The sequence below is a fragment of the Solanum tuberosum genome, unplaced genomic scaffold (genome assembly GCF_000226075.1).
Source record: "Solanum tuberosum cultivar DM 1-3 516 R44 unplaced genomic scaffold, SolTub_3.0 scf00496, whole genome shotgun sequence".
NCBI classification, from domain to species: Eukaryota; Viridiplantae; Streptophyta; class Magnoliopsida; order Solanales; family Solanaceae; genus Solanum; species Solanum tuberosum.
Window position 1 is genome coordinate 178,228 of NW_006239424.1, and position 22,065 is coordinate 200,292.

General features: G+C 36.5%; 3 protein-coding genes across 3 annotated transcripts; 1 reads left to right on the forward strand and 2 right to left on the reverse strand.

Annotated features, from left to right (window-relative positions):
- Positions 1-552: 552 nt before the first annotated feature.
- LOC102578294 (leucine-rich repeat receptor protein kinase MSP1-like) lies at positions 553-4,365 on the reverse strand. Its single transcript, XM_006364635.1, has one exon. The coding sequence runs from the start codon at positions 4,363-4,365 to the stop codon at positions 553-555; it is 3,813 nt and encodes a 1,270-aa protein (XP_006364697.1).
- A 4,322-nt stretch (positions 4,366-8,687) lies between these two features.
- On the reverse strand, positions 8,688-11,488 carry LOC102578622 (ABC transporter G family member 17-like). The gene is made up of 4 exons (XM_006364636.1): positions 11,030-11,488; positions 9,959-10,698; positions 9,291-9,757; positions 8,688-9,211 (listed from the first exon to the last, which is right to left on the reverse strand). The coding sequence occupies exons 1-4, from the start codon at positions 11,486-11,488 to the stop codon at positions 8,688-8,690; spliced, it is 2,190 nt and encodes a 729-aa protein (XP_006364698.1).
- Positions 11,489-17,700: 6,212 nt separating this feature from the next.
- On the forward strand, positions 17,701-18,665 carry LOC107058384 (ctenidin-1-like). Its single transcript, XM_015304028.1, has 2 exons — positions 17,701-17,800; positions 18,382-18,665. Exons 1-2 carry the CDS (start codon positions 17,701-17,703, stop codon positions 18,663-18,665), a joined length of 384 nt encoding a protein of 127 aa, XP_015159514.1.
- Positions 18,666-22,065: the final 3,400 nt, after the last annotated feature.

The window sequence follows — 22,065 nt, forward strand, 5'->3', positions numbered from 1 at the left end:
AAAAAAAATATAAAATTAATGCCAAAAATTCACAAATAAATAAAGTAACCTTCAATTCAACAATTTCAACAATTTTCTTTTTAAAAAAAATTCGATAAATCCCGAAAATGAGTAATTGATTAATAAAAAATATGAAAAATATAACCTAAAAATTGATTAATTAATTGTTAGACCCATCATTTGGTTTATGGGATAAGAAATAAACATAATATGCAATGTAGGATTATATTGTTGAGTTTTTAATTTCGGGATTAGCAATCAAGGGAGTATGATTTCCTTGCTTTGTCATCTGTATGAGGAAATTAAAACTGTAGTCCTTCCAAGTGAAAGCTTATGATTTACAAGTCACATGCATAAACTTCTATATCTCAAATTAAAGGGAACAACATAGTTTGTTTCCAACATAACTTACATCTGTCTGACCTGTATAAACTCATAATACAGATAGCTGCATAACATAAGAGAAGTACTATAATCCTATTACACCTTCCTTTCATTACCTTTTGTTGTGACTTGTAATAAACTAGTCATGTTTATGTATTTGATGTTCAATCACACTCCACAAGCACCATTGTTCTTGGCCTCCTTCAACAGTTTCACCACTTCGAGCATTGATGGTCGCTTCCATGGCTCATCGCTGGTGCATAACCTTGCAATGGCAAGAACGCGCAGCATTTGATCCTTCAATAATCCTGAACCAGAAATAAATGGATCCAACGTTTCAATCTCCCTGCCATTTGAAACCATCCATCTCACCCAGCCAACAAGATTGCCTCCTTCAACATCGGCCTGTCCTGTTGGTGCCCTTCCTGTTACCAGTTCCAACATCACCACTCCAAAGCTGTAGATGTCACCCTTGGTTGTGGCCGTCATGGTTTGTCCATACTCGGGAGGTATGTACCCGAATGTACCAGCAAGGATTGTGCTAACATGGCTCTCACAAGCACTAATTATTCGAGCCAGCCCAAAGTCAGAGACTCGTGGTTCAAAGTTCTTGTCTAGGAGTATGTTGCTTGACTTGATGTCTCTGTGGATGATGTGTGGAACAAAACCATGGTGTAGAAAGGAAAGTCCGACAGCTGACCCTAGACAAATCTTGAAACGAGTTGGCCAGTCAAGTGCTTCTACTGCATCTGCTTGGTTTCTCAACCAGAAATCAAGGCTTCCATTCTCCATGTATTCATATATCAAGAACCTCTCATCTGCAAAGACACAATAACCAAGCAATGGCACCAGATTTTCATGCTTTACTTTCCCAATTGTTTCCATTTCAGCAAAGAACTCGCGATCACCATGCATGTGGCCTCCGTTCAGCCTCTTGACAGCAATGGTCTGGCCTTCAGGCAGTTTGGCTTTGTATACAGTACCAAAGCCACCATCACCAATGATGTAGCTCTTGCTGAAGTTCTCAGTGGCTGAGAGAATAGCTGTAGGGTTGATCCGTAACAAAGACTGCTCAAAGGTTGCAATGTTGATACTCAGATGCTCCTTTGGCTTCTTAATCAAAAGCTCATCAGTAGATGTGGGGTCAGTTTTCTTTCCTTGCTTACCTTTACCTCTGTCAACAAGTACAGCTTCTTGTCTCAGCATTCTCCATCTGAGAACTACAATTAGCACCACAAGAGAAAGGATCGATGCACCCAAGGCAATGCCCAAGACAGATGCATGGCTTAGAACTGGTGCAGATGGATAGTTTTCCCTGGGAGGTAAAACAGGCTCACTTGGTATGCATTTCCTAGCCTTAGTGCACACATCAGGGGCTAGGTCAATGAATTTGTTGCCAGAGAAATTGGAAAAAACAAGGCCTTCAATGTCACAAATACTACAAGGAAAGGACTTTTGAAAACTGTTGCTGGATAAGTCAAGATATATCAGGGAAGCAAGAGCTGAAAGTGATGGTGGCAAGTTGTCTGTGATTGAGTTGTTATGGAGATCTAGCTTGGACAAGGATGTGAGATTAGAGAGAGAATCATCAAGAGCACCAGAGAGTTGGTTGTTGCTAGCATTTAAGACCAACAAAGAGCTGGAGCTTCCAATGTTAAAAGACAGCGAGCCTGAGAAAGAATTCATGCTGATGTCCAGGTAAGTCAAACTTTTGAGCCTAAATGCAGAAGGCGGCAATGAGCCACTCAACCAGTTATTTGAAAGGTCTAGCTTGACTAAACTTGGCATCATAGAGTCGAGATTATCAGGAATAGATCCACTTATCTGGTTATGAGAAAGTATGAGACCTTGGAGGCTTGACATTGGAAACAACTGAGGAAACACTGGACCTGTCAAGGAATTGAAAGATAGATCTAGCATTGTTAAATTACCGAGCTGAGAAATTTCAGGAGGAATGCTTCCTGTGAGCTTATTTCCCTGTAGAAGTAGTTCTGTCACAACTATGCAATCCTTAATTGAGTGTGGGATGGACCCAGCTAGTTCATTGTTGGACAAATCGAGCATGCCATAGTGCTGGGTGAACTCAGAGTCTGGTAAAGGCATATTCTGGAACCCAGAACAAATTTCCTCAGGTATAGGGCCAGAAAACTGATTGTTAGACAGAACCAAATTGTCTAGCAATTTCAGCTTAGCTATTGATCTTGGAATTTCACCTGAAAGACTGTTTGCACCAAGATCAAGAGATACCAACTTCGTACATTCAAAAAGCTCCAATGGAATACCTCCAGTTAACTTGTTACCATGAAGAGAGAGATTGGTCAGGTTCTTCAAGTTACCAATGGTACGCGGTATGCTTCCTTCAAACTGATTATTATCAAGTTGCAATCTCTGGAGGGTTGAAAGTTTTGCAATAGTCGCTGGAATTGGACCTTCAAGCATATTGTTGCCGAGTGAGATCCCCATTAATGTTTTTGACTCCCATAGTTGATATGGTACCATCCCAGAGAACTGGTTTTTCGATAGCTCAAGAGTAATGAGCTGAAGCTCCCCTAGATAAGAAGGCAGTTTACCTGAGAGATTGTTTCCAGACAACACCAAGTCTGTGAGGCTTGAACAATTCGTGAAAGTACTTTGGATGTCACCAGTGAAGTTGTTATCCGACAACACCAGCACGCTCAATGATTTGGCACCACATATCTCTGAAGACAACTCACCAGATAGACTGTTAGCACTGACATCAAGAACAGATAGCAAAGGGAGATACAGTGGTGGGAGAGGTCCAGTTAGGAAATTCTTTGACACCATTATAGACTCTACTTGCGTCCAGTTGGAAATCCACATAGGCAGGGGGCCTGATAAGCGGTTTGAATCAAGCACAAGTGATTTAAGTGAATCCAACCCAGAAAGTTCATCAGGTAATGCCCCTGAAAATGAGTTAAAGGACAAATTTATTGATTTGAGCCTTTTGCAGTTCCCTAACTCTGAAGGGATTGTTCCAGACAATCCGGCATTTGAAGCAATAAGGTAAAGCAAATTTTCTAGCTTTCCAATGCTTGAGGGAAGCTCTCCATCAAATTCATTCTGTGCTACATTCAAGTAATTCAAATTACTCAATTCAGAAATCTCTTCAGGAATACTTCCAGTGAATTTGCAGTTTTGGAGATCAAGTACCTCCAGCTGCTTCAGATGGCCAATTGTTGCAGGTATAGGTCCAGACAACATGTTGGATGAGAGAGAGAGAATTCTAAGCATCCCTAGTTTTCCAATTTCTGGAAATATCAATCCAGTCAAGTTGTTTTGACTGGCATCAACAAATAGAAGCTCCATCAAATTACCTAGGCTGGAAGGTAGATTACCAGAGAAGAAATTTGAACTGAAATCAAGAGACTGCAACTTCTCCATGTTTCCAATCTCACCAGGAAGATTGCCAGTAAAAGAGTTTGCATGAACTGATAGTTCCCTGAGCTCCTTTAGCTCACAAATTGTTAATGGTAAACTGCCTGAGAAACCATTATCGTCGAGTACAAGATATCTCAGGTTTCTTAGGTTAGATATAGTTGGAGGCAGCTCGCCAGTTAACCTGTTGTCAGTCAAGTCTAGTGTCTCCATATTCTCCAGACTCCAAACATCTGTAGGTATAGTACCAGTGAAGGCGCAATGGCTGAGGTTCAGGTGCTTGAGGGACCTAAATTTTCCAATATTTCCAGGAAATGGTACATTTAGCGGTGATCCTGTACATGGAAAGTCAATCTGGATGACACGTTCACCTTCACACTTTATGCCGGTCCAATTGCATGGAGTAGCCTTTGTATCAAACCAACTGGGAATAACATCCCTTTCCAGGACAAGAGAATTTCGTAGGGCCTTCAGTAACTCCATGTCATTGACCAAAAAGCCAGTTGTGACTACTGGTTGTTGTATAAAGCAGAGAAGAATGATCATTAGTACACAAGCCTCCCATGTTGAAGCTTTGTTTGTCATTATGCTGGTTCACTGTAGTTTCAAACAATGACCTGCAAGGTATTCCATGAATAAGATGAAAAACAAAGCTATCAAGTGAAATCAAATATGCATCATACCAAGATGAACAAAAATCTACACACAAACATACACCTTAATTCATTTGTTTAGTAAAGCCATGATAGGGGGGAAATAGCTTCTTCGATCAACAACAATCAGCAAAAAAAAAAATATGAAGTCAATTTGCAGATATGCAGATTTGACAGACTGAAGTTCATGAAGAAGCTGGAAGAAAATACATTCTTCAATTAATTTTTACATGAAATGCAGTGTGCACCTTCAAGTTAAATGTACCAACTCAATCACCCAAGAAACTTGCTAAACTCAAAGACACCCGCACGAAACTCTCCTATAATAAAGCAAAAAAAAAAAAAGAATAAATTTCAAATCTATTTGTGTCATATAATAGAACAAATTATTAGATATTCTCTTAAGAGATTATGAAATGGTGTCTAGAATTGATTTATGAGAAGTAAATATCCAAGACCAGTGTACTCACAGTGCCTGGAAAGTACAAAAAACAGGCTTAAAGACATCATTATATTGTGTTTAACCATAATATTTATCCATCACAAACATGGTAATGTTTGATCTTCTGTAATATATTTCCCTGTTAAACCTTCAGTTAAAGCCAGTAATTAAATTGCTCCATTAATGCTTCATACAAAGTACAAACAACTACTATACTGTAAAAAATTGTCATTTTTCAGCAGAACTAAAGCTAAGTGTGTCTCTGGCCAGTGATTTTTAAAAACTTTTTTCCGGAGTCAAGAAAAGATGGTACTTTTTTTCACTCCAAATTACTCACAAAAATTAAAATAAAATAAAACTCCAATTTGTATACACGACCAAACACAATTTCAATTTTGAAAACAAAAACTACTACTTTGTTCAAATACTCACATTATTCATGGTCAAACCAAACCCTCCAACAAAAATGCCAAAATAAGGTTATCAGTTACTATTACTCTTAAATCAACAAGTCACAAAAAGACAACAGTGAAAATAGGAATCTATGCTTGGCAAAACTGTGGAGTAAAAATAGACCCTCCAGAAAACTTTATAGTATTAGATAACTAGGCATTGGGCTCAAGAAAGATCTGAAGAACATTTGATATGCACGTTATATTCCCAATTTAAAAGGTCATAAATCTTAAAACAGTTCTCACACGCATAAATTTAGCTAAAAATAGCAAAAACTGGAGAACAGAAAATGGGTTCCATACAAAAAAGGAGAAAAAAAAAGGAAAACCTTTATAAATCTACACGCTATGTGTGACTAAAATGATTAAAAATGAGACTCTCCCATAACACTTCTTTATGTCTTTTTTTTTTCTTTCCAAATTCAAGCAAATACTTAATTAAAAACATCACTTTCTTCAACATATATAAAATTACTCTCAACCTAGCTACAAGCTAAAAAGAAAGGAAAGAAACCGCATAAATGGAAAAGGAGAAAAAAGAAAGTACAACAAAAAAAGAACCACTTAACAAAAAATGAACTAAGAACCAATAAAAGATGGCAATGCAAATCAGAAAGTTTTTGAAAAGCAGCAGCATAAAATCAAAAAAGGAAAAGAAAAAAGATACAACCCATGAACAAAAATGAGCTAAAAATACAGAGAAGGTAGTAAAAATGGAGTACATGGAAATCAAAAAGCCACCTTTCAGGAGAAGAAGAAGATGCTGTCAATGGGTGTTTTTGAAAACTCACAAACTCATCATTCACTCATGAAAAGCATAACAAAAACACTGAAACTGATCAAATACAACAGAACCCAGCTACACAAATGAGCTAAAAGAACAAATAGGCATCAGCAGAAAATCACTCCAAGAATTATTGTTGTTTGCTTGTTTTCACTCCAAAAGAATTAAAAGCACAAAAACTGAGATAAAACATGGAGTTCTTGGAAATAAAAAAGAACTTCAAAAAGAGCTACTTTTCAGAAAAAACAGCAACTGTTGTTCCGTACAATTAATGGGGTCTCTTTTTGAAAACCGAAAACTCAAAGAAAAGAGCACAAAAGCAAAAACTCTGAAACTGACAAAGAAATCTGTAATCTGAAACCAGGAGTTCAGAAAATTTGATTCTTTCGTAATATTCTACTACTACTCATCAATGGTGTGATATTCTGTTCCATTCACTTTGTGGGTATTTCTTAAAACTCACACACTCATCATTTCCACTCAAGAAAAACACACACAAAAAAAGAATCAACATTGAAACTAATCAGATAACAACAAATCCCAGCTACACAAACAAACAGAATCACAATGTAGGCAAGGAGGTAATGAAAGAATCAGCAGTAAAAACACAAACCCAAAAAACTATAACCACAAAAACTAACTAAAACATGGAGTTCTTAGAAACCAAAAAAAAAAAAAAACTACCTTTTCAGAAGAAGCAGCAGCTGGTCTGTTTGATGATGGGGTTTTCAGAGTTGAGCTGTTTCTGAAAACACCAAGACTGAAGAAAAAAAGAAGCAGAAGACTGAAAATGAAATCTGTAGTATCAGAAAATTTGATTCTTTTTTGCAGTACTAGTACTACTACTACTACTACTCATGAATGGTGTGTGAAGGGGCCAGGCAGGCAAGGTGGTGTAAAAGGCGTGAGACTGAACTGATATGATATGCATCCAAAATAGGGACTCTGAGAAGGACGGTTACGTTCTTTGCTCCATTACCTGACATCACCCTTTTGAACCCAACACTTTCTCTTTGCGCTATGCACTACACTCATTATTATCATGTGTTTGGTCGTAACGGTTCGTTCGATAGAGTATATAAGAATAATATGAAAATGTGTATTACAAATGTTTATATTAGTTATACTCATATCACAAACTTATTCAATGGTCAAAGATTTCAGGGATAGTTATGTCATTAATCGATCTAATGCATATGTTGAAATCTTTTGTATGACTAATACTATAGATTAATAATGTACAAAATTAGTATATATACATTTGTTTTTATATACTCTACCAAACGATCCTTAATCCGAAAAAATAAAAAAAATCTTGGTCAAAGAACTGATTAGTGTCTTTGAATAAAAGATGGTTTGTCGATGCCGAATATTATGGAAAGTAAGAAAAAGTTTTTAGTTTTATGGTCAGTAACTCCTTGATTTGCATGTTTGTAATTATTACTTATCATTTCTATAGTCAAATAAGTGTTTAATTATGGCAATCTGACATAGACTATGACATCATTAAAACTGTAACAGTTTTAGATCATTAAACAAAGAGATTAGTGGAGTATAATGCAATTAGACCACAAAATAACATGATTAATTCCATAGTCAAAGAGTTGTGATTAAGTTTTATTTTAGGGAAAAATTGTATGAATAACAAACTATTACTTAATTTAAATTAAATGTTATAGTCATAGTTTATTTTAATTGTAATTTGCAGCAAACATCCCATTTTTTTGTCATCTGATTCGGTATACAATTAGTCATTTTATAAATTTGTATAATATGTGTTTGTGTTTGTATAAAGCAAGAAAAAAGTGTATATACAAATACAATTACATATATTTTCATCTTATACACTTATAATTATACAAATACAGATCTAATTATACAAATTACAATGTATAAATGAATTTATACAAAATTGAACAATTTGTATAAAATTGAATGTTTGTAGCGAATTATACAAATCAAAAACTTCATAGTAAACATAAAATTTGCTATGGATCGCAATTATGTAAACTATAGTTATAACATACAAATATGATTTTTATGTTTGCTATATGTGAAAGTTGCTCATTTTATTGTAGGAAAATGTTCTATAGGAAATCAATTAGTTAAGCTCTTCTCAAGTTGATTAATTGTTCCCATATTTTAAAGGACATTAGTATACGTAGGAGTTTTATATAATGGGAGGGGTTGGCCTGAATTTGAACGGATTAAAATTGATCAAGTTAATAAATAAGCACATTAGTTTACTTGAGATGAAATGGGCTAAATAATGAGTTCGAGTCGCCCAACTCTTTCTAAGTTTTAGTTTCATTCTTTATATTCTGTTTAATTACCTAATATATATTTTTACAGTATGACTATATAGACAACATATCAAACAAAAAGAATCTTTGTAAAATATTTTGACAAGAGATGATACACTGATACTATTAATCATACAATTGGAGTTTGTATGTTAGCATAACAGATTCTTTTTTTTTGTTTTTCCACTCGCATTGGAACCCAACTTTTTCAGATTCGCGCCACGACCCTATTAGGGGGAAGCACTCACTACAAAGGATTTCTCCATACAGATTTCATTTCCTCTGATTCTTTGAAAATAATCTAAGAGCAATATAAAACAGAATCCTGTAAAAAACAGCCCATCCTAACATTATATATACTTTTTCCCACTTCTTGGTTGGATCAAGTGAAATATTAAGTGATTTCAAGATTCCAAAACCAGTAACATCTCTTCCAAGAGGGTCTTTTCCAAATGATTCATTTGTTTGATACTGATTCATCAAAAGTCCTTCATATGGATAAGTCATTGTTGAAACATAATTCATCCATTTCCAGTAATTTGGCATGTCATTGCTGTTCAAGAAATAGCCACAGAACAAGAAAAACAGCGCGGTGAAAGCAATCACAGCTGCATATCCTAGTATGTAGTTTGGCACCACTGAGCTCACGAATATAACGAATGAATTTGTGGAGAGTAGTGACATGAACAGAATTACCAAGAAATAGATGAATGGCCCTCTAAGTGATAGTGCAAACCAAACAATCACTGCATAAACTGCAGCCTGAAGAGCTAGGAATGGAAGGTAAGTAACTAGACCTGCAACATTATTATGTACACAAGACTTATTAGAACGTTTACTAAAATGGAGTAATAAGTTCAAGAAAAGTAATCAGACCTGCAATTGTGTAAGAAGAGGCTCTATACTTATTGTGAGAGGTCTCGCGGATGAAGACAAATCGTTCTTGAATGAAAGCAGGAACAGCATCATTAGACGAAAAGAAAAAGAGGGTGCAAGTGAAGATGAAGAAACTGAGGCGATTTGTGATCCCTTGAAGGTTTTCTTTGGGATGCAGAAACATAGTAGCCATCATAATTCCCATGGCTGATAGTACTACAAGCCTAGAGAGGAAAAGTTCAGGGGTACGCATGATGTTTATAAAGTTTCGTCTCATCAATATCCATGTCTCTGAGAAGAAAGAATTCGCAAACTTTGGCCCAAGATCATGGAAAGAATGATTGATGTCATGAGCAAAATCATTGGGTGTCAAATAGTCATTTTCATTAACAGTGTAGTCACTACTATGCGGAGTTGGAGTACTTTGAACGATCTCTGTAGAGTAGGCATAGCATCCTGGAGAAGAACTGCACAAATATCCCAAATATTGTTCGTTAGATTTAACTTATAGATACTGACAATATAATTTGTTTTACAATATCATAGCATTTCAACATGTTGTAGTAAGTTATCTGTCTTATTTTCCATGTTATTAGTGGCATTTTAGATTATCAGTGTATAAAAGTTTTGATTCTAATCTCTAATAGAAGTGAAGTGAATGTGTTTACCCCATAACACTTGGACTTCTATGATCATTGCGCCTAGCTGGTGAAAAGCCTATAGATTGTAGGACACCACTACGGCTGGCACTCCAGGACTTAGATGTATTCCAGGGACTCCTAACGCTGTGATCGAATCCTGTGTCATCTTGTGCATGGGTTTGCAAACGAAGACGTTTGCTTGACTTGTCACGACCTTGTGCCTCCACGACCTGATGTTTAGCACGGTGTGATGGACGGACAGGTGATGGAAGCACAGTGGAAGCTGACATCTCGTGTGCTGCTGCACTGATTGGTGGAGGTTTCATACCAGTAAGTGCAAATGCAGCTACTGCTTCTACTCCAAGCTCAGATTGATCATATTGCTGAATTACATCAATCAGGTGTTCTATCGAGCTTTCGTTCTTTGGCACTTTTCGTCCCATCCTAACAAGATGATGAGACACATCATTCGGTGCTCCTTGGTACATGAGCTGTCCGCGAGCCAGGATGATTAGATGATCAATAAGCAATTGAATACGGTGTGAAGGCTGATGAATTGTTAGAATCACAGTGCTTCCAGCTCGGGCTATATCGTGCACCTTCTCAATTACACTATGAGCACTAGTTGAATCAAGACCTGAAGTAGGCTCATCCAAGAACAACAATGAAGGTCCATGTATAATGTCCACTCCAATTGACACCCTACGACGTTCACCTCCAGATACTCCTCGAGTCCCTTCATCACCTATGTAAGTGTTCCTAGTCGACTGCATTCAAATAAACCATCATAACTATACAACGGTTTAGACATAAGAAATTCCAGAGTCCTCAAGAATGATGATCAAATTAAATAAATCTAATAACATACATTAAGATTTAGGATTAGCTATATTTGGTTCTCAAGAAACATGACGAATATAAAGTTAAACATTTCTATAACAACATTTCACTATAACAGCAAAGTTTTCTTTGAAATCGATTTTTCATATTATGTTAAATGTTCTGCATAACATCATTTTGCTATAGCAGCACACAAACGAAGTTGTTGTAAAGAGGTTTGATTGTATAACATCAGGGAATGAGTTGTAGTCGACTTACAGACAATCCAAGTTGCTCGATCAGCCTCTCAACCTTCTCCTGTTTTTCGGTCCTAGAGAGTGATCCTAATCTAAAATCAGCAGCAAACATGAATGTCTCATAAACAGTAAGCATTGGAAAAAGTCTATCATCTTGCATTATATAAGCTGAACTTCCTTTGATCAAACTTGGGCTCATATCAAGCCCACCCATTGACACTTTACCCCTAAGGCTTCCACTAGCAATTCTTCCAGCCAATCCATCTAAAAGTGTAGACTTTCCAGCACCACTTGGGCCCATAACTGCAGTAATGCAACCTTTTGGTGCATAACCTGTTATCTGGTGCAACAAGTCCACTTCTTGACTTAACCATTTCCCATTTTCATCTTTGATCTTTTTTGTCACTCTGTATGTTAGGCTCGAGAACTCGAGCCCCCCTGTGTAATTCACTGGCTTCCCTATGTCCACAACATGTCCCATACTCGAGTAATTTACGCTGTCAGTGCACAAAACTTATGCCCCCTGTATGATTTATCGACTTATTGGGGACTTATCATATGTCTCCCAAAAAAATTGAATGATTTGCAAGGGAATTATAAGGTTGAGGCTAAGAAAATGACTTGCCACAATTGATGGCTTAGTGAAAGGAGGGAATTACAAAGTTAAGATAATTATATTAATTAGCATTGAGTAATCCGTTTTAAATTTGTTATGATCAATAGGGATAAAGTATTTTCTTGTTTGTTTCATCCTTAATTTTTAACTTCTTCTTGTCTTATCTTTAATCCTTTGCTAATATCATCCTTAATATTACTATTAAGTACCATTTTAACTTTTATATGTTTTGTTGGTGGTGATGCTTCTTTTCTTCCAAAGCTAATCTACTTTGGTTTTCTCACTAGCTAACTCTCTTATATTTTAAAAACGATTTCACTTTCCTTTTATAAACAAAAATCCCCAATAGTATATTGATGCATGGTTCATAACTTCTTGGATAATAGATCCGTCCCTTTACCAAAAAAAACACAAGTCTAATTTGTCTTCTAGACATTGCGACTTGCATATATTATCGTCACTTTGGTGCACCAAGCTCTAGGGAAAGGATCAGACCACAAGGGTATATTGTATGCAACTTTATTCTACATTTCTGTTAGAGACTGTTTTCACAGCCCATACTCACGACTTTCGGACGCTCTAAGTAACATGAGACAACTTTATCAATTACGTCAAGATTAACTGTTATATAGTATAGCATGTATTCTCATGTGTTATTGTAGATAGATTTTATCAAATTTTGTCATAGAAATTGATGGTTAATGATCTTCTACCATTTCATTTTGTCCTAACCAATTTCTTGTTAAACATACATGAATTTCATATGTTTGAATTAATTTGACTAGTATGCGTTGTTGAATTCTGGTAACTGTCACGTCTCAGTTTTGGACTGTGGCCCAAAGTACTCTACCGCAAAACTAACTTGAGTATTTTGATATATTTCGAGTCTTTAATTTAAGATCACAAAATTCAACTTTTTTTATTTTGTGTTAAGTTAAAATCGGATAAATAAATTAAAATTATTTTTGGACTGAAATATCTTTTCTTCAATTTCCATTTTTTTTCCTTATCCTGTTTTATTTTTAGCATATAATAATTCCCTTGAAACATATCCTTGATTTTGTCAACCAAAATTTGATAATATGCATACCTCATTAGTTGACTTATATAGTGAGATGAGATCAACTATAACTGAACTTTTTTTTTTCTTCTTTTCATGTGGGAGTTTTTTATATATTGACTTATTTTTTCAGCTTATGTAATTAGTTAAAATTAACATGTAAAATTTAAATTTTCGTGATAATAACTACTTATATTATGAAAAAGTGATCGGTGAATGTTACTTTTGTGAAAATACGAGAGTTGAAGATCCAAGCTAGTATATCTTTAAATTTGAGGGCCAATTATTATTTGTAGAAATGAAAGTTGGATCTATATAAATTGGATTTCACCCGAATCGATTTCTTGAAGGCTATTTAAGTCACTTTAGTGCAAATCATAAGGATTGAAGTTATTGAATATTGCTCAGTCTTCACTCTGTTTAAAATATAGTATTTATTTTTTAAAGAACTATTTAAAGTTTAGACCCATAATTTCAACTTTACCCCTATATGTTGAAAAATAATTGTAACTTTGTGAGATGACTAAACTTTGTAATTGTTATTTACATAGGGTTTCTGAAAACAAATAATTTTTGCACTTGGTCCAATATATATTGTTACTCCTTGTAAGTAGTTAGTTCTATGACTTAAATCTTTTTCAAGAAAACATCGAAGTTTGACGAGTAAAAAAAGGTACAAAATCTTTAAAAGTTAATAAACTAAATTACGAATAAAAATATAAGTTTTAAATATAATTTGATAAATTAAAATTTAGCTTTATAGTATTATTTTTTCACAATCGTGGTGTTTGGATCAACATGAACACACCTCTATCGATTAATTTCACGAGGGACTTGTCAATGCTTTAATAAATGAATAGAAATCACTTAATGTGTTTGTTTTAGCTAACATTTTAACTTGTGACGTCGTTCCAAGTCTGCTTTATTAATCGTTAGATCACGCCCTTACATGTCACCAATTAATTTCATTGAACTACCCCAGTTGTGATAGCTCCAAATCAAGTCATCAGACCAAACCAAAAAATAAATAAATAAAAATTGATATACATGCACATATTGCAACCAAATTGATAAGGATTGAACAAGATGAAGATGGTAAAATTTAATTAGCTTTGATAAGATTTTGAAATATTTTTTAGAAAGGATACACATAAAATCCTCAACAGCCAACAACATTTCATATGTGGGCATACAAGAGAAAATATTGAAAACATTTATTACAATATTTGGTCCTCTCTCCATAACTCCATTATAATACCCTTTACTACGTACTACTATTATTTTACTATAAAAAGAGGCTAACATAGCAAATGTTACTCACAATTCCAACTTTCTCAATACATATTACTGTTTGTTTAAACCCCAAAAATGAAGCTTAAGACTTATATTCTCCCTTTGCTTTTACTTCTTCTCATATCCTATTATGTAACTGCTACTGAAACATCTCAAGATGAAAAAAAAGGTAAGAACTAACTTTATATTCTCATATACCATCAAGTCATTTTATGTGTTATAACATATTACTTATCATGATTATTTTACAAGACACAAATGACAAATTTCACATATTTTTTAAGAACTCTTATTAATATATATATATATATATATATATACTATATTCTTTAGTGATCTTTTATATATGCCAATAATGTATATCACTTAAACTCATATTTAATTAAATTGATGGCTAGGTAAAAATACCTCGATGGACATTTATTATGTGATCATTAACAATTCTTATACTCACTATATATATTTAGTATACCTTAATTATGAAGTGCTAATCTTAATTTTCATTCTATTAGCATAATATATAGTAATACTTTTGAATGTTATTATTTCATGTTCACATATAAATTAGTAGGCTAATTAAAAAATAAAAAGTTAATTACTCTTTAATCTAATTTGTTGCAGCTAATGAAGTGAAAGAAGCCAGCAACCAGTACAACGGAGGCGGACACGGAGGCCGAGGCGGCTGGGGAGGCGGAGAACATTGTCATTATGGCTGCTGCGGCGGTTATAGCAAACGTGGTTGCCAGAAATGTTGCACCCCTCGTAATTAATTCAAACTTTTTAATTATCGAAATTCAAACATATTATAAATTAAAATGAAGGAAGTAATTAATATATTTTCATGTAAAGAAGTTATTTTTTTAACTATCTAGTTTGCTAATATTAATTATTAGTCTTTAATTAATAAATATATATCTCTTCGATGAAATATTCTTCACTAGCTCTCTAGATTTAAAAAAAAAAAAACGCTCAAATACTCTTTTCATAAATAATTTATTCAGAACATAATAAACTGTCTTTTCATAAATTCAAAATTCTAACTTCGACTCTGTGTCATATATTTGCAGAAGAAGTTGGTGATGGGGATGGTTATGGTTACGGCTGGGGGGGGGGGGGGGGGGGGGGGGGGGGGGGGGGGGGGGGGGGGGGGGGGGGGGGGGGGGGGGGGGGGGGGGGGGGGGGGGGGGGGGGGGGGGGGGGGGGGGGGGGGGGGGGGGGGGGGGGGGGGGGGGGGGGGGGGGGGGGGGGGGGGGGGGGGGGGGGGGGGGGGGGGGGGGGGGGGGGGGGGGGGGGGGGGGGGGGGGGGGGGGGGGGGGGGGGGGGGGGGGGGGGGGGGGGGGGGGGGGGGGGGGGGGGGGGGGGGGGGGGGGGGGGGGGGGGGGGGGGGGGGGGGGGGGGGGGGGGGGGGGGGGGGGGGGGGGGGGGGGGGGGGGGGGGGGGGGGGGGGGGGGGGGGGGGGGGGGGGGGGGGGGGGGGGGGGGGGGGGGGGGGGGGGGGGGGGGGGGGGGGGGGGGGGGGGGGGGGGGGGGGGGGGGGGGGGGGGGGGGGGGGGGGGGGGGGGGGGGGGGGGGGGGGGGGGGGGGGGGGGGGGGGGGGGGGGGGGGGGGGGGGGGGGGGGGGGGGGGGGGGGGGGGGGGGGGGGGGGGGGGGGGGGGGGGGGGGGGGGGGGGGGGGGGGGGGGGGGGGGGGGGGGGGGGGGGGGGGGGGGGGGGGGGGGGGGGGGGGGGGGGGGGGGGGGGGAAAGTTTTAATTTATAACTAAGAGTATGTTGAAATGAAAAGAAGAAGCATCCACATGTACGTAGTTACGTTAATGTAATAATAAAGTAATTATGAGAGAGTTTATGTGGGAATAATACGGATGCTAATAATAATAATTAGCTTATTATATAAAATATATATGGGGGGTTTTGTTTTGTTTCACTAGTTTTGCCTTAATTAGGGTTAGATCCCTATAATGGCTTTGAGAACTCAAGTTTGCATGTGATGTATGTTGTAAATTTGATGTTTTCTCTTATGTTTTGAATAAAGTGAATTCCTTTTGTTTACCTCTTAATTATCTACTACACCTACATACTTTTTTTTTAACTCCGTCTCAAAAAAATATTCATCTAAATTTTTTATAATTAAAAAAAAATATATTTTTAAATTATCTTTAGATGAAATGATTTATACCCACACAAATATCTAAAATTTATTCTATACCATCAATTTTGAAAATCTTCTTATATTTCTTAAACTTTATGTCAAGTAATATAAAATAATATTTTTGTTTTTTTTTTATCTAATTTTCTTATTGAGATCTAATTAAATTAGGATTCGCACCGGAAAAAAAAGCAAAAGTGACGTTTGTACTCAATTTTTGTAGTTGGTTTTTGAAATATAATTTGGACAAATAAATAATTGTGCATTTGGATTTGTCCTTGAACCATTATTCTGAAAGACATTATATTTGTGTTTAAGTAAGGTGAATTACCTAATTGAAAAACCTCTTGTATTCTTTAAGAAGATTCAAACTTATCAGAAATTTTCACTGATCCAACAATACTAACTCTTGAAGGAATATATTTAGTGTAATTTTATAAATAGGATCTAAAGAGGACGTACACAATTTTATTCATATCCCATGAAGATAAAGAGACAAGGTTGTTTCGGATAGACCCTTGGCTCATATAAAGCATATAGTAAAATTAAAATAGTGAAGAAGAGAGTCATAGCAACAAGCCAACAACCAAATACTAATGTGATTATTGAAGCAAAGGAAAAAAAAACATGTAACACTAATCAAATTGGAGAATAAAATAATTAATAGGAGAGTAATATTAATAATTACCATTTTCTTATTTTGAGAGGGTAACTATTATAGAAAAGTCAAATATAAGATGTAATTAGGATCAGTTATTATTTGAGGAAGAAACGATTATAAAAAAGTGATTAATATATAAGGATAATTAAGACCAGAAAATAGAGATCTAAATAAAACGCGTCAAATTTAGAAAGGTATTTTTTAAGTATTGTACCTGTATAATTCCCTTGAAGCATATCTTGTAATTTGATCGATCAAAGTTGATATTAATTATGCATACCTCATTGTTTGACTTTCATTACTGAACATTTTTTTATTTTGTTTTGACGTAAGATTCTCATATCAAAAGAGCACTCAATTTCTGATGATGTTCTTATAAATTTGGATATCAAAATAATGAAATAATATTTTTTGAATTAGTTGTTAGGGATTATGCTTAATCTTTTTTCAAGAAAACATTGAAGTTTATAAAGAGAAATTTAAAAAGGGTACAAAATCTTAATTTTTTTTTTATGAAAATTTAACTTTTGACCATCAATTAACATACCCCATATCAAGTCAGACGAAATAGTAGCTATGTATGTACGCATATTGCGACCAAATTAAAAAGTTTGAAAAAGATAAAGCTAGTAAAACTTCTTTTTTTTTTTTTAAATGGCTAGTAAAACTTTGTTTTGATAAGATTTTTTTTTTTTTTGGCAAAGATACAAAATCCTCAACAGCCAACAACATTTGCATATGTGGGCATGTATACATGCAAGAGAAAATATTGAACTCATTTATTGCAAATTTTGGTTCTTTCTCCATATAGTAACATTACTACTACTACTACTCCATTGCTATAAAAAGTGGTTAATATAGCAAATGTTACTCACAGTTTCAACTTTCTCAATACATAGTTTTGTTTATCCAAAAAAAAATGAAGCTAATTAAGACTTGTATTCTCCCTTTGCTTTTACTTCTTCTCATCATATCCTATTACGTAAGTGCTATTGAAACATTTCAAGATGAAAAAAAAGGTAATATTTTATATTTTTATACCATCGAGTCATTTTATGTGTCGTGGTAGGTTACTTATCATAATTAATTACTTACAAGATACAAATTCCACGTATTAAAGACGATTCTTTGATGATAAGATAATTACTATACAATATATAGCTCAAACATGTATACTTATACAAATTAAATTCCAAGTAATGATAATTTTGACTTGATTAGATGACCTCGTTGGACGTTTATTATGTGCTAATTACAAATCATACGTACTCACATATGTATATATTTTTATAAAGTGCTAATTATCTTCGTAAAAATTGACTCATTCTATTTGCATGATATGATATTATACTATAAGCTTTTTACTTGGTGTGTATAAACTATAGTATACCTTATGAAGTGCTAGATAATATTAATAAAAATCTTCTTATTCCATTTGCATATATTTCTGAACATATATTGTCTAATTCATATATTCCGTACGTGGTACGAAAGAAAATATTATTCAAATAATAAGTGTCCATTTAGAAAATATCATTTTACATAAACAACTCAAAATTCTAGGTCTATGTCTACGTATAACTAATTCATATATTTGCAGATGAAGGTGTTGTAGTGGCTGATGATGATGATGGTTACGGCTGGGGTGGAGGACGTGGTGGTTTTGGATTCGGTTGGGATGGACGTGGTGGTTGGGGTGGCAGTTGGGGCGGTGGTGGAGGCAGCTGGGGAGGCAGGTGGGGAGGTGGTGGAGGCAGCTGGGGAGGCAGGTGGGGTGGTGGGTGCCGATATGGTTGTTGTGGTCATAGATATGGAAATTGCTACCAATGTTGTTACTCAGCTGCAGAAGCAAAAGCCTATAATGAAAATGAAGCTCAACCTTAGAGATTTTCAAAGACTATATGTTGCAAGGAAAAGAAAAAAAGCATCCACATATATATACAGTTATTAATAATGTAATATAATATAGATTAGATATGAGAGTTTATGTATGAATAATATGGATGCTTATACATATATGTTTTTTTTTGTTGCATGTTTTTTTCACCACTTTTGCCTTTGGGGTTAGATCCCTAATGTCATTAAGATTGTGTGTAATCTTGAAAGTTTTGATGTTTTTTTCTCAATAACGTGGATTTCTTTTGTTTACCTGTTCAGTATCGAGTTTGAAATCTAAATGAGATGAAAAAGATTAAATAAATCAAAATAATGACAATTTTTTCCCTTATATGAGTATTTCAAATGAAATAGGCCTAACGACTATTACTCAGTGATAAAAAATACAACCTTAGTTGAAAAAATAAGGCGTTTAACTAAATTTTGGGATTACTTATGTAGTTTTCCTTTGAATAAAAGTACAATTGAAACAAATTCTTCTATTTTTTTGTTTTATTGATTTAAGACATCTATATCTCGCGGTACAAAGAGATATAGATCAAGTCCATCACTAGTTCATCATTGATGCTTTGACTTATCCCTTTCAGCTCTCTTAAGAATTAAAATAAGTGAATTTTTGGAATAGCAAACATAAAAATTATATTAGCACTCTATAGCTATGGAACATCTGATTTGTATAAATCACAGATATTTGATTTGTATAAAATCGCGGCGATTTGTATAAATCGGACGATTGTGTCTATGAAAATTGTGTTTGTATATGTATATGTTTTTTGTGTTAGGCTAGAGTGGCGAGCAAGATTAGGAGAGAGAGGAGAGAGGCGAGTCAGAGAGGGCAGAGAGGTAATTGTGTATGTATATCGGTTAGATAATTGTATATATGTAATTACTATGTATATGTGAAACGACCCCAAAAATGCCCGAAAATGTGCTTCGGAAACACCTATAATTGTAATTTCCATATATCTCAAAATCCGTGCATGATTTTGGAAATTCGACTTCATATTCTTATTCAGGGGGTCAAATTGAGTGGGAAATGGGTCTAACCCAAATTTTAGAGCAACCGTATCAAAATCCGAAATTTCCAAGTGAAGCCTTTTTCGAGGGTCTACTTTGGAGGGTCATATCTCCTAGCACACAAATTATTTGGGTGGACAATTGTATATCCATGGAAAGCCCTTTGAGTTAGCTACCTAACGCACTTCGTTTCACCTCATTCGGAGTTCGGACAAAAAAATTATGCCCATTTTCGTAAAACCTCTCCGGCAGAAAAGTGCAATTTCCAGTAAGCCGATTTACTGTTCACCCGCCCCATTATTTTTTCTAAGTGTTGGACTATTCTTCCAAATGACTTATATTATTTCCTAGCATTTATAGAATCCTTAGGAAATGGAAGGTCCAATGTACGTCTTATGAATCGAATGGTTATATAATTATTGAAATGATGATGAAATGGACACATGTATATGATTTTCTCTATATACGTGTTGTGAGTTGACCAAGCCTAGTACGGGGGGTAGTAGGCCCGTATAACCGTATCGAGGGGTTGGTACCTTGGTTGCCTAGTACGGGGGGTAGTAGGCCCGTATAACCGTATCGAGGGGTTGGTACCTTGGTTGCCTAGTACGGGGGGTAGTAGGCCCGTATAACCGTATCGAGGGGTTGGTACCTTGGTTGCCTAGTACGGGGGGTAGTAGGCCCGTATAACCGTATCGAGGGGTTGGTACCTTGGTTGCCTAGTACGGGGGGTAGTAGGCCCGTATAACCGTATCGAGGGGTTGGTACCTTGGTTGCCTAGTACGGGGGGTAGTAGGCCCGTATAACCGTATCGAGGGGTTGGTACCTTGGTTGCCTAGTACGGGGGGTAGTAGGCCCGTATAACCGTATCGAGGGGTTGGTACCTTGGTTGCCTAGTACGGGGGGTAGTAGGCCCGTATAACCGTATCGAGGGGTTGGTACCTTGGTTGCCTAGTACGGGGGGTAGTAGGCCCGTATAACCGTATCGAGGGGTTGGTACCTTGGTTGCCTAGTACGGGGGGTAGTAGGCCCGTATAACCGTATCGAGGGGTTGGTACCTTGGTTGCCTAGTACGGGGGGTAGTAGGCCCGTATAACCGTATCGAGGGGTTGGTACCTTGGTTGCCTAGTACGGGGGGTAGTAGGCCCGTATAACCATATCGAGGGGTTTGTACCTTGGTCCCTAGCTCGGGGGGTGGTAGGCCCGGGTAACCACATTGAGGGGTTTGTACCTCTTTCGCCTCTCCAAGGGGGTGGTAGGCCTTGGAAATACTATATTGATGGTCACTCACTACACATATACTATGCCCTACTAAATATGATTTTTATATAAGCATCATTATACATATCATCTCATTAATATGCTATCTATCGGGTACGATTATGCATTTTGCCTATGATGTCCATCCCTTGTTGCATTGCATTGCATCCCATATACTTAGTACATTCAAACGTACTAACGCATACTCTATGCCTACATGATGTCACCATGTAGGGACCGGAGCACCGCTTGACCATCCTCCTCCGCGTGGCTAATACGATTTTCTATCAAGGTTATTGGTGAGTCCTCCATTCCGGGGACGTTGCTCATGATCTTTTGCTATGTATACGACTTTTTTTTTTCTTTTTAGTTATGTTTTGACTATGAGGGTGAGCCCGGTAGTTTGTCTTGGCCCCCACTAAGTACTCATGTTTAGATGTGGTGTTGGACAAGTTGTGTATTATGCTTGAGCTTGACTCATCTATGGTATTTATATATCAGTTCTTCTTTTTTTCTTTTGCTCCCTTAGTCCCGATTTCCCCCTTTGATTATACTTATTGCTTATGGTCATTTTAATTGCTTCCGCGACCAAGGATGTGTAATGATACGCTATGAGGCTTGTTTGGGGTTCCTTCGGGTTCCCCATTCGCCGGTCACGTCTAGGCCCTAGGCTTGGGTCGTGACAATATGTATCAATGATTGTGTTTGTATATCTGCATAAAATTTGAATCTGTATATAATTGAATCGAGTTAAAATATTTGTATTTGTAGATCTAATCTCTCTCGCTTTATACAAACACAAATTGTACATCGTATTTGTATTATTTGTGTTTATATAAAGCGAGAGAGAGAAAGGCAATAGAGAACTAGGTAGGGGTAGATCTGTATTACTATAATTATAAGTGTATAGGATGGAGAGATATGTATTTGCATTTGTATATATAGTCCTCTAGCTTTATACAAACACAAACACAATTTATACATTTGCATTTGTATAAAAGTGAGAGAGGCGAGAGAGAGAATTGAGAGTAGCGAGCGAGATTCAGGGGAGAGAGGCGAGAATGACAATGTGTTTGCTACGAATTGGAATTAAATAAAACTATAGCTACAA